Source organism: Cyrtonyx montezumae, unplaced genomic scaffold (assembly GCF_038088225.1).
Source record: "Cyrtonyx montezumae isolate F1298 unplaced genomic scaffold, pur_monq_1.0 scaffold_18, whole genome shotgun sequence".
Classification (NCBI taxonomy): domain Eukaryota; kingdom Metazoa; phylum Chordata; class Aves; order Galliformes; family Odontophoridae; genus Cyrtonyx; species Cyrtonyx montezumae.
The window spans coordinates 10,818,659-10,835,049 of record NW_027071914.1 but is presented as its reverse complement, the minus strand read 5'-3'; the positions used below and the strand labels follow the sequence as shown (position 1 = coordinate 10,835,049).

Genomic DNA, 16,391 nt, shown 5'->3' with positions numbered 1-16,391 from the left:
TAACGCTCGCGGTGTCCTCGCGCCGCAGACACCTACGGGCGCATAACGCTTCCTTAAGCCCCGCCCACCACGGCGCAGCGCGGTCGCCATGGAGACGCGTCTCCGTGAACCATAGAGAAGTCCTCCTGGGCGCCTAGAAGGGCTCGCTGTTGCGCCCTCCCTGTGGAGGGGGCACGGCACTTCCGCTTCCGCTCTGGCCATGCTGGGCTGCCTGCGGGCGGCGGCCATCTCGGGGGGGCGGGGGTTGGGCTGCGTGCGCGGCCGCGTTTCTATGGCGAAGAGCAAGTTCGAGTACGTGCGGGACTTCGAGGCGGACGACACTTGTCTGCCCAACTGCTGGATAGTGGTCCGGCTGGACGGCCGCAACTTCCACAGGTGATGGCTGGGCGGGCAGCCAATGGGCGGGCAGCTTGCTGCCAGGTGGTTGCTGTAGCAACGCGCCATGGGGGCGCGGCCATGGCTTAGGCCCAGGGAGGGGCGAGGTCTGGCTGTGAGAGCCCTGACCTTACCAATGGTGCTTGTGGCAGGGACTGTGTGGGGGGAGGGACTGCAGCTGGAGTAGGACTGTGGTCAAACATTCGCCTTTCTTCGGGATAAAGAGAGCACTGTTCTGTCCGCAGGCATTTTATTGGGGCTTTGAGCTCTGATTTGCTCAAGTCTGGGTTTGGTGAAGGTGTCAGTTTTGATGTGTTTACTGGTAGTGTTGTCTTAGTGGGACTGAGGTGCCCGAGGAGGAAATGACATTCCAGGAAATAGTATTTATCCTGATCTTAATCCAAGTGAAATAAGTAAGCTGGTCATTTTGAATGATGGGTTAGGGTGAGATACTGATGGGAAACAGAATAGGTTTTCTGCAGTGTATGTAGGTTACTCCAAAAGTAATGCCTTCTACACTTATTTCTATGAAAACCACAACAGCTACAAAGAGCACGATAACACCGTTTCATAGAGCAAATCCTCAGCTACAAAACACCATCATGAGCTATGCATTTTTTGCCAGCAATGAATAAGAGCCTGCATACTGCACTTGTACAGATTGGCACCAGCAGAGGTGACCCACTGTTGCCAATGCTGAAGCTCAGTAGTTGCTGCCTGGCAGTGCTGACATCTGCTGTTAGGCCTCCATAAGCATTCAGCAAGTGATGAATGTCTGTGGGTGCCTTTTTTTCCACCCGGAGGAATGTTGTTCTACACTTTTGCTTCCTAAGCCCTTCCATGTCAGACTGCCCCTCTGCTGCCATCTGTCACACAGCAACAAAATGTAACGGAATATTGGCAGGAATGTTCAACCTTTGCTGCCATCCTACCAACATCTGCTTCTGACATCATGGGCCAACACAGGAGGCGTTACTTTTGGATCAGCTCTTCTGTAAAACCAGTTTTTTGTTACTTTTCTTCAAAAGGTGTAAGGAATTCTCTGTTAGTATTGACTGGATATTGTAAATCAATATTCAAAGAAACTAAATTCGATGAAAATGAATGAAGTCATGTTTCTGAATTGCCTTTTAAAGGATTCTTATTGTACCATTTTTGCTTTGAAGGTTTGCTGAGCAACATGAGTTCAAAAAGCCAAATGATGACCGTGCTCTTCATCTGATGACTAAGTGTGCCCAGACGGTGATGCAAGAGCTGGAGGATATCACTATTGCCTATGGACAGAGCGATGAATACAGTTTTGTTTTCAAAAAGAAGAGTAAATGGTTTAAAAGAAGAGCGAGGTAACACCTGCTTTGGTGTGAAAGTGAACTTATTTGCAGTATCTGTGTCTAAGCCTATGTCTTGGTCCTCATCTTTAGGTTTTCCTTTATCTCTTCACAGAGGCTACAGGCCAGGCTGTGTTTGGAAATCCACACTACAACTAGTTCTGGTTCTTCGTGTGAACTCTGCATGTGATGTTTCTGTAGTGTTTAGTGATATGGAGCTTTAGGTAGTTTTGGTAAAACAGAGCTTCCTTTAACAAAGTGTTTTGCTTTCTAAACTCATGTATTTGATTCCTAGTACTTCTTTATAAAAGATTATGCCACTGATGAACTGTTGGATCATTATATAAGAAATAATGCTGTCCACCAGAATTATTGCTATTGATACATCATGGTTACAGGTGCCTATAGTCATACTGATGTGTGCCTTTCTTTTTCCTTTGCTTTCTGTTTACAAGTAAGTTCATGACTCATGTGGTCTCCCAGTTTGCCTCAAGTTACGTTTTCTATTGGAAGGATTACTTTAAGGACCAGCAACTTCTGTACCCACCAGGGTTTGATGGACGAATTGTGCTGTATCCCAGCAACCAAAACCTAAAGGACTACCTCAGCTGGAGACAAGCAGATTGTAAGCATTTCTAGAAGGTGCAGACTTGTGCAGTTGAGTTCTCATCTTTGAACAGAAATGTCCTTTTTACCATTGTGTTTGTATATGTAACTTGTCAGATCAAGAACAGCAGGTAGGGTGGTAGTTTTTAAATAAACAGTGTCAGAACTGTAGTGGGATTTGTGTGGATGTGTGTCAGCTAGAATTCTGGATATTTAGATTATGACTGAGTTTGTTGCATGCTGGATATGAATTCAAAACAGGAAATATTAGTAGAATTTGGTTTTGTTTGTTTGTTTCATATTTTTGGGTTTCTTTAACCAAAGTAATCTTAAATGAAAATCTTCTTAAATGTAGCAAAGTGATGGAGGTTAAAAGGCCTAACATACCATACTGAAACAGGCTGGCTTTCATTTCTAGGTCTCCATTAACATGTAGCTTGTGTTGTTCAAATTGATATAATGCAAAAACTCCCTTCTCCCTCTGGTGTTCCTTTTCAGAAGTAAAATTAATCTGTCTTCTCATTAACAACATGCAGCACGTTTAAAAATGGATCGCAAAGTCTGAATCTTCTCAACTAAGTGATATTATTTGTTCTTAGAAGTTTTTTGTTATGAGTAGTTACAAGTTGGTAAATATTCTGTCTTTTTTTTTATGTAGGCCATATCAATAACCTTTATAATACAGTGTTCTGGATGCTTGTGCAGCGGAGTGGTTTGACACCAGTGCAAGCACAGGATAGACTCCAGGTGAGATCTTGGTCTTATGTTCTAGGTACAAAGATAATCATACAGTCTGCTAAGTTGTGCCTTGCCTGCTCAGCAGCCCTGGCTGGCTTTTCTGTTCCTAGTATAATATTCATTTTGTGGGTATATTCAACAACTTCTTGAATTGTAAAGGTGGTAATATGATTAGCAAGTAATACATTTTAACTGGAATTTTACCAGGACTTCGATTTCTTAACTAGTGAGTTCAGAAATGTTGAAAACATCATGTGAACATTGGTGTCTGTAAGCAAGAAATAAAATGAGAGGATTCAATTAGTATGGCTTCCCAAGTCCTTGTATTATTGTCTTACTGTGCAGATTTCAGGAGATTCTTTCTGTTTTTCTCTTGGTTTCTGTAGACTTTCTGTTTATCCTGAAAATGTAAGACTGACTTAAAAACTCTCTTTTTTTAATATCCCCATTTGGCATTTGAAAATAACTGCTCTGTTGGGGAAAAACAATTATACCTTGCCATTTAAAGATGAGAAACTTCTTTAAGTGTCATTATTACTTCCTGTATTTGCCCATCTTCTGCTCTGCAGATTCAGTTTGCTTGTAACCTTGTTGGTTTGTTCCTGTCTCTTTCTATAAAAGTACTTGTTTTCATTTCCTTGCAGGGAACTTTGGCTGGAGATAAGAATGAAATTTTATTTTCTGAATTCAACATCAACTACAACAATGAGCCTTTGATGTATAGAAAAGGAACTGTCTTAATTTGGCAGAAGGTAAAAACTTTATTACCACTTGCTTCGTGTTCTTGTTTTAAATAGCTACACTGTGGTCAGAAAGCCACTGTGTGTGATCACCAAATGGGAATTGTGCTCTGTGGATGTGTATATGTAGATATATTAAACTAACCAAACTTTCCATATGATGTAGTGAAAGGTGACTAATTGTTTTGAAGATGTTTTTAAATAACTGTGTCTATAAGCATAACAGCTTTGAGAATTTAGGAATTTCTGCTTCCTGGAAGAAAACGCATTGTAGTGACTGTTGTCAGTTTCCTCTGCAGAGGAATTACAAACTGTCAGTTCAGTAACGTAGCTCAGCTGTCAGTATGTTTAGTACCCTTTTCTTATCCAAAGGAGTGTACTACAGATTGCAGCCATTAATGGGAAATTCATTTTAAGAATAACTCAGAAATTTTCATCGTTCTGTGTAATGGATGCAGAGTTAGTGTAAGAAATACCAGTTCTGTATGAAATCAGTCCCAGGAAACTGTAAATGTTTATGGCCTTAGATCTTCCTACTTTGGAACGATACTTAATTAGTAGCACATTTCATATGATCAGAACCGAATCAGTCTATGCTCTTTAGTTTGTTCAGTATTTTGACTTCCACATATGTTTGTGTGTATATATAAAGAATTAATCTTCTTGTTTCTAGGATGCTTTTTGAATTGTTTTGTGTTGTTTTGTTGTTGTTTGTTTCATTTTAGCCAGTGATTTCTATTATTTCATTTGAAATAACTAGAACAAGTAGAGGCTCCCACTGGGAATATTTTTCACTTGATCCTCATACATTATTTTTTCTTACCGTTTTTTGGACATTTTTGAGGTTTCCCATTTACTTTAAGTTGCTCCGAGTTAAATATGATACTTTAATAAAGAGGACTTGGAGGTAACTTCTTCAGGCTCCATGATGTGCCTTTTCAGCCACTTATGTCAGTTGTCAAACTGAGAATAGACTCTTTCTGAAGTTTCAGTGTCCCAATTCTGTAGTATGCTGTAGGGTTGATGGTTACTTTTACTATAGCTTTTATTCTTGTCCATTTGTGAATCCCCTCTGAAATTTTACGTTTGCTAATGTGTCAACTCTATTTTCAGGTGAATGAGGTAATGACTAAGAAAATAAAACTACCAAAGGAATCAGAAGAAAAGGAAGTGGAAGTGACCCGGACTAGGACTAAAGTTGTTTCCCTGCACTGTGACATTATTGGGGAACAGTTCTGGGAGGAATATCCCGAGATTCTGGCTGAGGATAGTTGATATCACTGATGAGTGTAACTGGTAGTTTGTTTTGCTCTGCTTGAGTTGTTGGCAACTGGGAATGTATGGACTGCGGCTGGCAGATTTTAACCTGTGAAATGTCTTTGACATTTCCATTGCTTTTAGCACTGTAAAAGTTGCCTGGAAATGAGACACTGCTGTGTTGTTTGACATAGAAGGATAGTTCCATTTGGAAACCCTTAAGTCATACTGTATTTAAAATGTTAAGAACTCTTCATAAATTGACTGATGCTTGTTTGTGCATACAGAAAAAATATATATAATTGTTATGTATTTCTACAGCACATAAATCATGGGATGCTTTAGTGAATTGACAAATTACAAAAAAGCTTGTGTATCTGAATAGTTAAAAGCAGAGGAAAAAGTCTTTTTTTTTTTTTCTTTCAGTTGAAAGATAGATCAGAATACTTTAACTGACATTCAGGATTAAATCAAGGTCCCTGTGACATTAGTGACAAACTGTTCAACTTCCTAATGACTGATCCTTACAGAATAGAAATGGTGTAACCCAGCAGTTCCCTATGATGGATTTTAAATGCTTTTGTCAAATGTACAGATTTTTTTATACTTCTCAAAATATTAAAAGACAATTTTATTTCTTCCTGCTGTATTTATTATTTGGACTTTCTCATTTCTGGGACTTTTAGTAATGATTAATGAAGGTTTCAAATAATCTGAGAGCAAAGAAACTGTACAGACTTTAATTCTGTTAGGGTATAGATAGACATTGTGCTTTCATCTTCTGTAGCCTGGGAAGTGTCTGTGCACTACATGAAATGGAGTGAGAAAGGCAGCAAAGTGAGAATGTTCTTGTGAAGTATACACTAACAAGAAATTGTGTTGCTGTTCTCTGATATTCTTGGGGTAGCTACAGATGTGGTAGTCATGACTATATACACTAGGGAGATGGGAGTGAGGTGTTGCTTAAGTTTGTCACTAACAATTAGATAATCTGTTTATTGAAACGAATCACAGTGTCTCAGAGTAAGAAACATTTCTGCTAACATAAAGGGACTTGTCCTAGAAGAAATGAGATTTGAGGGAAATAACCTATCTCAGTACAAATGCTTGTTATATCATTATAATTGTATTTCTATAAGAATGATATATTACTGCTTCTAAGCATACTGGTTTCAGAAACAAGGTGCTAGAACCTTAGTCTGACCAGCAAGCTGTTGGTAAAGGGATAAAAATGGAAAGAGGATCAAGTAGTCAGTACTGACCAAATCAGGTTAAGTGCTGTGTTGAGTTGATTTTTCTGCTTCTGTGCTTTTCTTCTCACAAGAGGAGCTTCTGCATTTTAAGGCAATGTGCTGCAATTCTTATTAAATGAAAAACACAGTCCCTAAACAGGCATTTCATTGTGTTTTGAAACACTACTTTGCACTTTCTTCCTTTTTCTGAGAATGAGCAGTAACTGCAGTTGTAGTGTCGGGACAGGAAGCTCTACACTGTATCCTCATTCTGAGAAATTAATGCTGAGCAATAAGAAGAATGTGTATATTGTTCTTATTTTTTAGAATGGCACATAAAATTCCTAGGTAGGAAGAGGATGTGAGTGAGTGTGAGAGACGATTCCAAATGAGTCATTACCCGCAGTCATTGAGAGCTGTCTGGCTGGTGGCTTGGGGTTTTTTTATGTGTAGTTTGGAAATGACAAACACAATTTGCTCCACTCTGATATGCCATGTCCCTGTCTGGTACTTGACATCAGACATGGCCAATAGAGGAACTGCTCCTGAGGTGGCAGTATTTGGATTTTTGCAGTCTGAATAAAGATGAGAAAATATTGCAACCATGGTCATGTGTTATGTGGGCATTGTATTGTCCCATTTTTCCACAGGGGATGTGATGTACACACTCAAGGCCATGCCCAGATGGGTTTGCCTCTGCGCTGCCAGTATTATGCTGGTAACAATCCAGTATTACGTAGGTATTCAATCATATATACTGTGTGATACGAGGTATTAGGTCTTGCTCCATTTAACACATCCTTACAACAGTGTGTATGTAGTACCTGAATATCATATGGGTGGAGACTTTGAAACGAAGCTATGAACTGACTTATGGCCCTTTATTAATTTAAGTGCTGAGAGGAGAAAAACAAAAAAACCGTGTACTCAGTGGACCTCGAGAATGGGGTGTTCTCGTGTGTGGTTTTATACAGGCCTTCACAGCCCTGAAGGCACGAACCTTTGTGTCGGTTACGAAAACCTCATTAGCAGGTGGGGGAACCTGCTGCAGGAAGAAGCACACTGCAGCGGTAACGCAGCGTCGCTTCTCCTTGGGCGAAATACTTCCGCGCTGTATGGGATTTAGTGGAGCGAAAGGACGGACCCGGGGCGGCACAGCAGCGCGGGCCCACACCGCCCCGCCCCGCTCAGCTCCGCGGCTCGGCAGCGCCCCCTATCGGCGCCGCATCCCGGCATGGAGGAGGACGAGGGGGCCGCGGAGCGGCGGCACCTCCGCCGCCGGCCCGGGGCCGAGCGCTCCCCTAGCCCCGGCCGCCTGGACGTGAGCTCCAGCCGCTTCGACCCTCTGCTGGCGCTGTACTCCGCCGACACCCCGCTCCCCTTCCCCGCCGCGCCCTGCTTCAACAACCTCGCCGAGTACGAGAGCTTCCAGCGCGGCCTGCTCCGCCCGCGCTCCCGCCGCGGTCCCTCCGCCCGCCGCGGTCCGTCAGCCGGGCGCTCCTCCCGCCGCGCTCCTCCCGCCGCCGACCCCGAGCGCATCCAGCGCCTCCGCAGCCTCATGGTGAACGCGGGCCCCGAGCGGGACGCGGCCGGCAGCACGGCGCGGCGCAGGAGGGCACCGCGAAACGTCCTCACCAGGATGCCGTGTAAGGCGCGAGGGACCGGGGTGGGGTGGGGTGGGATGGGGGGATTTGGGCGTGAGGGCGCGGCGCGGTGTGTGTGGGAGTCGGGTCGTTGTTTGGGGTCGTGTTAAAAGTACCGCGGGTTTATTGCAGTCAGAGCATCTCATCGCTGTCACCTCAGTGCTTCTTTGTGCAGAAAGCAGAGCTCAAAGTGTTCGGTTTTGGATGCTTGAAGCAGGGCTTTTTTTCTCGTGTAGGTGCTGAAGCGTCATGAAGGCCTTGCGGCACGCATCGTGTCACCCCAAATCTCATTGTGTTGGGATTTCTAAGAGGATTGGCTTTAAGTATTGATGCAAGGACTTCCTATGATGACTCTGTGTTTGGAATACTGACAGAAACAGAAAAAAAGCAAAAAACCAACACTTTGTAAAAAGGAACTGTAGTGGCAGCCCAGCAAACGGGTCACGTCTGCATTAAGAACACCTGTTATATTCATGCACATCAGAGCAGGCAGCACAAACAGAAAGCAGACACCAGCAGTGCACGCAGTGGTTCAGCACTCAGAAGGGTTCACTCACTGTCCCTGCAGTCAATGGGGACGGGTTTGAGTGCAGAACCCACGAGGTGACTTTTTTCCCTACAGATGCAATCCTGGTGCTTAATGTCAGGTGGGTGGGAGGCACTGTGGGTCGTGTGCTCTGCCTTTCTGGTGTGGTGAAGCAGGAGAATTACACAGCAAGGTTTCATAAGGTTTTTGTGAAAAAGAAACTTAGGAATCTGAGCCTGCAGTCTAAAAGAACTAAAAGAATCCTGTGAGTTCTCAGGGTTGGTTCATCTATAGAGTGCCTGCTTAAAAGCATCAGTCTGATGTAGTGACCGTGTCACCTGCGGTCTTTGAGAGCAGTGGTTCTCAAAAATAACAGCAACAAAAGCATGAGTGATTTAGGTTAATTCAGAGAGCTGTTACCACGCAGCCAGCCACTGCACATCAGCTACCATACAGTAACACTTGAGACTTGTAGTATATACCTTTCCTGATGTGCAATCAAGCCTTGAATTTTCAGTCCCTAAAGTGCAAGGAGAAGGGTAATCTCTGGTTGAGATATTTTTGTTCATATGAAGATCTGCAGGAAAGCATAGGTAAATACTTTCCACAGACCTTGAAGGAATTGTGTTGTACCAAGATCTGCTGTGCTTCCACTGTAAAGCAGATAGGTCACTGTGAATGCATTCTGTTGAAGAGCAATGTCGTTCTCTTTCTGTTCAGTGCACGAGGGCAGCCCGCTGGGGGAGCTCCATCGCTGTGTCCGAGATGGAGTAAAAATCAACGTCCATATCCGCACTTTCAAGGGGCTCCGTGGAGTCTGCACGGGCTTCTTGGTTGCATTTGACAAGTTCTGGAATATGGTAATGACCATCCCAAGCCCTTCATTTATAACTGCTGTGCTGATAACTTGACGTCTGCAACAGGTTTAAGAAAACTGCGTTTGTAGAAGGCTGATGTGATATTGTGGGTTCCTAAAAACTTGTATGCCTTGGCACTGAGCGCTGGGTTTCAGGCTGGGTGGTGCGTGGGGTTGGGTTGGTGTGTCTGGCTGACTCCTGGCTGCTTGGTAGCTCTTATGTGGGGATGGAGAGATGGTGAAGAGTACCCAGGAACCTCAAAGGTTTTATATAAGAACCCAGGAAGGTGGAATATGAGGAATATCAGGAGCTTCTGAAGATTCCTCTGATGTCTTTTCACTGATAAGTCACATGTTGGCAAAAAAGCTTTCCCTCTGTTCTACCATGTGTACATCTTGGAGACAATGGTTGTAAAAGCAGCTATTATGAGTTTGTGAGTCTATGGCTGTGAAAAGCTTGGAAATAGGTAGAAAAAAAGGATTTTGCAGGAAACCTCAGGGAGATTCTCTAAGTAACACAGGATGAACGCTGGGCTTTGCTGTTACTTTTATACCTCAGTACGACTGAGATGACACAGAGCCATCTCCAAAGCACGTCTTGTTCCTAGGGTGAATTTTCTCAGTTAGGACATAATTTCATAGTGCTATGAGACAAAGCTGGCCTGGAGCCATTGTGTCTTTTCTTAATTTTGTACTTTCCATCTCTTTAATCTTCTCCTAGGCCCTGACAGATGTGGATGAGACGTACAGGAAGCCAGTACTGGGCAAAGCTTTCTACGCAGAACCTCAACTCTCACTAACCCGGGTATGTAACCCTCTGCATTTTTCATGTTCTGAGTATCTCATTTTTCAAAGTAGTGAAAGAGGAGCATTGACTGGAAAACTGTACTTACAGTTGAAATGTTTTACCTCCTTTTAGTACAGGTGACTCTAAAATGGCTTGAACTGGAAAGTTTTGTGACCTTCTGAAAGTACGTTGGTTATAATTCAGTGTTACTGACGTTCTGCATTAGAATTTCTAATATCAGATCATGATTGCTGTCACTGCTTGGTACAGCACACTGACCTTCAGTGAGCTCAGTCCCTGGCTTGTGGCTGGTTTGTTCTGTTCTGTCTGGTTTTAGACTAGCACCATTTTCATAGCCAGCAGAACTCCAGCATTTTATGCCCTGGTATAAAAGCACCTTTTGCACTTGTGATTGATCTGGTCCTCATGTGTTCCAGCAAGTGATTGGCAGTGCATAACTGGTACTAATGTTTGCAGAGTGACAGTCTTTCCAGACAGTGGTGTGTCTCTCTTGTCACTTGAACTTCTAGCCTAGCTACTCTGAAGCCCAGACTTCTTCTAGCTACTCCAAAGCAAAACTGTAGGATCCATCTGCAAACACATGTTTATGAAGTTGAAAACTGAAAAAAAGTGATAGATGAACTTCTGAACAATGAAGGAAAACAAAATGACAGGGCTGTGCCTATTGAATGGCATAGCTTGGGGCCTTCTCAACATCAGAGGAGCATCACAAAAACGTTTACACCGTTTCATTGCAAGGAACTTGCTTTTAAATTCCTGCCATTTAAATCTCTTTTCTGACAGATCCCACCCATCTTTAAAAAAAAAATAGTTTAAGGTAATCAAATTGTCATTATTAATTTTAGCCAGCTCTCACAGAGACTTGCTACCCATCCTGTTGCTAGGCAGAGACCACCTCACCAAGAATCCTTTTAATTTCTCAGTATTTCATAAAAGCTGGCTGCTGCCAGAGTAAAAGCAGTCCCTTTTCCAGATTCTGTATCTCGTATTCTTAGATTAATGAGCTCATGCAGTGCTTTGGATCTGCTGCTGTAGCTTTAATTATTTTCCTATTGTTTTTGGTCTGCTCACCTCCCAGAAGTGGCCTTCTTCGTTTGTTTTGGGGAGCACAGAGAGTGTTTTCAGCACACATTCCTTGCTGCTTGAGGCTCCTTGTCTTAGCAATGAGTGTCCCAGCTGAGGACACAAGGATGGAAATCTCTCTATTTGACAGCGTTACAAGAGGTTTGGGAAAAATTGAGCTCACAGAGCAACTTAGTAGCTTTCTGTTGTTCCTGACCAAAGTTAAGTACTGCTGCATATCAGTATTGTTCCCCACATTCCTTGATTATTGTGTAAATATGCTTACGTATGTACAGGAGATCCATTCACTTAATGTCACAGCTTGACTTTGGCAGCAAAGCATAGTATCATAGGATTTATTTCCGGTAAAGTTTCTTTATTCATTGAGTAATATGAGAACCAGTTTGGGATCGTGTACTCAAATATCATACAGAAGTGCAGAACAAGAGGCTTTCCTTGTTTTATGAGTGGTCACATACAGAAATGTTCCTTTACAGCTGTTTGACAGACTCAAGCTGCAGGATGCCTCTGTGAAGAAAGGAGCTGACTCAAAGACTATCTCAGGGGAGCTAGCCCTAACAAATGACTCTCAGACACCCGGATGGAAAGGTGGATCGGGACGAGGGAGAGAAGAAGATGAGAGTGAGAAGCAGAAATGCTTGGGCAGAGGTGGAGAAAAGAAGGTGCCAGGTGACCGTTTGCACCTGGCTGTCAGAGGTGAAGCTGATGTGGGCAGTGGGACTGCTCACACAGGGGGTGCCACTGCTGGCGGTACCCGCACGAGGAGCCAGGCACGGAGAAAAAGGAGGCCCAAAGTGGATTATCAGCAGGTGTTCACACGTCACATCAACCAGATTTTTATTCGAGGAGAGAACGTCTTGCTTGTCCATTTAGCTCATTGACTTGGCTGAGCCTTTGTCGGTGTATTTATTTGATAGCATGAATCGCTGTGGTAGCTCTCATTACTATTTAGCATTCTTGTCAAGTATGGTACTGTGAGAGGTTTCCCATTGCCCTAGCAAGGTAGGGGAAATAATTGCAACTGGAGCATCCTGAGCTTACTGCCAGAGCAGTCTCCTTCAGTCTCTGCTGGGGGATGGAGGTCAGTTGCACAGTTTCCCTCTGTGAGGTGAGGGAGATAAGCACAGAGCCCACTGCTTCTTAAAGAGTAGACAGCTAAGTCAGGAAGGTTGGTAGAGAGCGTGGATGTACTTGGTTATAGGAGCAAACTGTAACGTACACTGAGCTGAAGATGAGATCTCCACCTGAAATGAATCAGAAATGATATTTTGCATGTTCTAAGGAATCTCTGATTTCACATGTTCCAAAAGCAACTGTTTATCTGCCATTGTTACATGGATATCTTCTCTTCCAGATGTAATTCTGACACTCAGTTTGAAGTAATGTCTGAAAAGGTGGGATGACATGCTACTGATGGCTTTATCGATAGCTCTGTAATGCTCTGATGATAGAAAACCTCTTCTTTTAATTGAAGACTCCTGCTGTTAATGATTGCCAGGATTTTAATCTGTTTTCAGTGTCAAAGCTTATCCTTCTGTTTGTAGTGCTGTGCTTTCTCCGTGTGTCACCAGCAAGCAGCTAATGGAGCTGGTCTAGGGACCTCTGTGTTTGGAGAGCATCTCTGAATGCTGTGGCTGCATATGGAAAACTGCACTTCTGTCTTTCACCCGTTTGCTTTGTGCTGAGATAGCACATTTTGCAAAGATGTAGTTTTCCTTCTCAGACACAAGTGTTTGTGCTGAGCACATCTACTTGATCGAAGCACCTTTAAGTTCCCTCTAGTTTCAAAACTAGAGGTGCTGCTGCTGTTCTCATGGAGCAGAAATTGTCATGACTCCTTCCTATCTGTATAGAAGTCAAACTCTGCTCATTGGTGGCTTTATTCTAGCAGTGTTCTTAAGCTATGACAGATCAGGCCAGGCTTCTGCAGACATAAACTGCTTCCTGAGAGCTGTGTCCAAAAGTTGGAGGGTAAATAATGCTGTTAAATTACTTACTCTGTTCTCTTGGATGTCAGAGGATGCTAGATTTCACACTGCTATTCCCATTTTCATACCAGCTACCTTGTGCTTCACAGCAGCTCCAGTGTGAAGATGTGAAATTGCCAGGACAACGGATGAAACAACTTCCTGGTGCTTTATAGCAGGTTTCGTATTGCGTCCTGAGGTCATAAGTCCTCAGCCTGAGTGACTTGTCCTCTTGAATTACATATTTCTATTACAAGTGCAGCATATTGCTTACTTGTTGTTAGCAGTACATCTGGTGCTTGGGTGAATTGCAGAAGTTATTTAGGAGGAGTTCCTGGGCACGCAGAGCAGCTCTGAGGGAAGCCTGAAACTTCCGTGTCAGTGTTTCAGATGATGTGGGATTGGATCAGCACAGCCACTGAGCAGCAAATCCGAGTTCAGAATGGGACAAAAGTACCTCAGATTAAGAAGTACTGTGGAGGCAAAAAATCATTTCATGGAGTTAGGAGAAGAAAAGAGTATTTACTATTTTGTACTGCACGTAATTTCATTGCTGTAATTCCTTCCTTCTGAACTCAGCACTGAACAGATTCCTCCCTTGGGGGTTCTCAGCTCCTCTTGTGCTGTTGCTCGTGTTGATGTGGTCCACTGTTTCCTCACACACAGTTTCCCTCTCCTCTCATTAGTTTGTTTCCTCAGGATGTTCCTTTCTAACTTTGGTTTTGGAAGGATGTTCGTCTGTTTAGGCCCTTTCTGAGCCTTTCCTGATTGGCTTTCCTTACTCCTGCCACCTGAATGAATCCTCACAAATTATTTATTGCAAGCATATGAAGCTAGAAATGAGGAACTTCTTTCTGCTGCTGACTCCTCAGCAGCTTTCATCGCAAATCACTGTTTCTCTTCATTTTGGTTTCAGTTGTGTCTTTTTTCTTCTCCAGTTTCTGACTGGTTTGTTTCTGATTGAGCTGCATGGGATGACTGTCTCTCCCTCTTCCATTCATGTGTGCCAAAGGCTGCTGGTTTGACACCTCTCCCTTTTCTCTCATATTTGACCAAAGGGTGTTCTGTCTCCACTCAGGCCTACGTATCAGATGTCCCGTTCAATTCCTGTGGTTTGTTTTCCTAACCTCATATTGTATTTCTCTGCCTGTTTCATCCTTTCTTATGAATTAGTTAAGACACAGTAACCTTCAGTGTTCCTTCAGCTTTGGTGTGCTCTTCCCATGGCAGCTGATCACTGACCACTGCAAGTCTCAGCTTTCCTTTCATAAGAAGATTTTTCTCTGGAATCCTACAAGTGTTGTTCACATCTGCAAGTTTATTTTTTGTAGGTTCTCTGAGAAATGCTGGTGCTTACACTTGGGTTGGTGCCTTGATTTTTGTATTGCTGACCTGTTCTTCCAGAGCTATCACCTCAGTAGACAAACCTGGTTAAGAACATACTATATTTTTTCCCCTCTACCTCATTATTAAACTGTTCTTCCTCGTTTCTCATTGTTTTCTCATCTCTGAACTTGACTATTTCTCTCTTTAATTTTAGATGTAATGATTTGTGGGGTGGTTCTTCCTTTACTTCCCAGTTCTTACCCACCTCTCTCATTATTTCCAAGCTGCTGCTCAAATACAGCTCTTCCACAACTTCACATCTTCTAGTCTTCCTGTTCCCAACTTTTTCTGACAGCATTTTGAGGCCCATTACCTAAATGCTGTTGTATGAACTTTGTCTCATTCAAACATCGTATTTGATTGTGACTTAGCAAGTGAATCCTGTATGTCTTGTCACTTGCATGTTTAATACTTCAGATGAAGTTTCTCTTTAAATAAAATTGAATGTTATTCTGAAGTGAAGTCTTCTACCTCACTGCAGCATTCATGTAAATCCATTTCAGGCAAACAAACCAAAGCCACTTTGTCATTTTGTTTGTTGTTTCTGGTCGTTTCTTTCTGTGCTTTTTCCTTTTCCAAACTCTGCACTGATCTCGGCTCCTCGTTCAGCTGGCTGCTCCTGCATCCCTCTCTTGCTGGAGAGTCTCAAAGAAGAAGGTGTGGGTGTAGAGGTCTGAAATTACTACATCACTGAGAGCAGGAGGCAGTCCTAAGAAACAAAGTAAAAGTGAGCAGGTTTTGAGCCAAATGTGAGGAATCCCTGGGAGGGATCACTCTCATGGCTGCATTCTGCCCACTGTTCCTGGGATGTTTTTCAGCCTGCTGGCAAGCACTGATTCTTAGAGCGTATTTGTGTGAAGTACCAAGTGATTGCAGAGTGCAGTATTTTTTTGAACTGCCTTTGAAGATGTGCTGTGATCACTGGAGATGGTTTTGGGATGATTTCTGAAGTAGCAGATGTGAAACTTGTGGGGTGTCACGATGCCGGCTGCAGATACATGATACAGTGCACATGACATAGTGCAACACTTTCAGAATTACACTGTGGTGTCACAGATATTGCTCAGAGTGTCACTGTGGACCTTTTTATTGCCAGCACAGTTCAGTAAGGAATGAAGTTGAGTAAAGGGGCTGTTTTGGGGTTGTTTTTTTTTGAATGGTGATACAATTCTGAAGTCCTTTTCACACAGACTGAGTGAGATTTTCATGGCAACACAGTGTAAATACTTCATACGGTGTTGGGAATTGAGAAGCACAGTGAGCACCAGGCTGAGGAGCTGTGGGTCACGTGTTTGTGGCTGCCTCAGATATGGTGAGTTGATATAAAGATGTTTTCTGCCTGCATTGCAGAGTGGAAAGCAGAAATGCTAGATCATGCATCTTCTGCAGCCCAGAACTGTTCCAGTTCATGCTTTCACTTCTTGACCTTGGCTTAAAAATTGGAAGCTTGTACTATAGCAATCGTAAGTCTGCCTTGCTAACGCTTACTAGAAATGATATTCAAAAATTAAGGGATTACAGGATTTATGGAATTATGTGATACTGACTGATACAGTGACTAAAGGTCATATTATTGTGATTAAGGTATTACAAACCCAAAAGCCCTTTTCTGAAGGATATGAAAATGTAAGAAGCCACCACTAGAAGAAGAGAAGATAAAAAAGCCTTCCCTTCTGGTGCAGGATGATGATCTCCATGGAGTGAGGTAGTTATTTCAAAGCTGGCTCTCCCAGAACTCCCAGGCTTGATGGAAGGTGGGGATAAACAAGCCAAAACCCAAAGTGACTTAAGCAGTCAGACAGAGCTCAAAGAGACACGAGTCTGCTTGAAACTTGAGTATGAACAG

At 43.1% G+C, this 16,391-nt stretch overlaps 2 protein-coding genes across 3 annotated transcripts; both read left to right on the top strand.

The window, feature by feature from the left end:
• The first annotated feature begins 199 nt into the window (after positions 1–199).
• Positions 200–5,162, top strand: THG1L (tRNA-histidine guanylyltransferase 1 like). Of its 2 annotated transcripts, XM_065734658.1 has the most exons (6): positions 200–375; positions 1,542–1,718; positions 2,159–2,328; positions 2,968–3,056; positions 3,692–3,799; positions 4,901–5,162. In XM_065734658.1, the coding sequence occupies exons 1-6, from the start codon at positions 200–202 to the stop codon at positions 5,060–5,062; spliced, it is 882 nt and encodes a 293-aa protein (XP_065590730.1). In that variant the 3' UTR covers positions 5,063–5,162. The 2 variants fall into 2 exon arrangements, with proteins under 2 accessions (XP_065590730.1, XP_065590731.1); XM_065734659.1 differs by lacking the exon at positions 200–375 and having other exon boundaries at positions 1,561–1,718; positions 2,254–2,328.
• A 2,348-nt stretch (positions 5,163–7,510) lies between these two features.
• LSM11 (LSM11, U7 small nuclear RNA associated) lies at positions 7,511–12,260 on the top strand. Its single transcript, XM_065734990.1, has 4 exons — positions 7,511–7,922; positions 9,166–9,305; positions 10,023–10,106; positions 11,669–12,260. The coding sequence occupies exons 1-4, from the start codon at positions 7,511–7,513 to the stop codon at positions 12,071–12,073; spliced, it is 1,041 nt and encodes a 346-aa protein (XP_065591062.1). The 3' UTR covers positions 12,074–12,260.
• The last annotated feature ends 4,131 nt before the right edge of the window (positions 12,261–16,391 follow it).

What these genes read in the sequence shown, in the direction of transcription:
- THG1L (XM_065734658.1), top strand. Translation starts at nt 200, where the DNA reads ATGCTGGGCTGCCTGCGGGCGGCGGCCATCTCGGGGGGGCGGGGGTTG. An exon ending in CAGCTGGAGACAAGCAGATT is followed by an intron (nt 2,329 to 2,967) that starts GTAAGCATTTCT and finishes TTTTTTATGTAG; the next exon opens with GCCATATCAATAACCTTTAT. An exon ending in CTGTCTTAATTTGGCAGAAG is followed by an intron (nt 3,800 to 4,900) that starts GTAAAAACTTTA and finishes CTCTATTTTCAG; the next exon opens with GTGAATGAGGTAATGACTAA.
- LSM11 (XM_065734990.1), top strand. Translation starts at nt 7,511, where the DNA reads ATGGAGGAGGACGAGGGGGCCGCGGAGCGGCGGCACCTCCGCCGCCGG. An exon ending in CGTCCTCACCAGGATGCCGT is followed by an intron (nt 7,923 to 9,165) that starts GTAAGGCGCGAG and finishes CTTTCTGTTCAG; the next exon opens with TGCACGAGGGCAGCCCGCTG. An exon ending in TTGACAAGTTCTGGAATATG is followed by an intron (nt 9,306 to 10,022) that starts GTAATGACCATC and finishes ATCTTCTCCTAG; the next exon opens with GCCCTGACAGATGTGGATGA.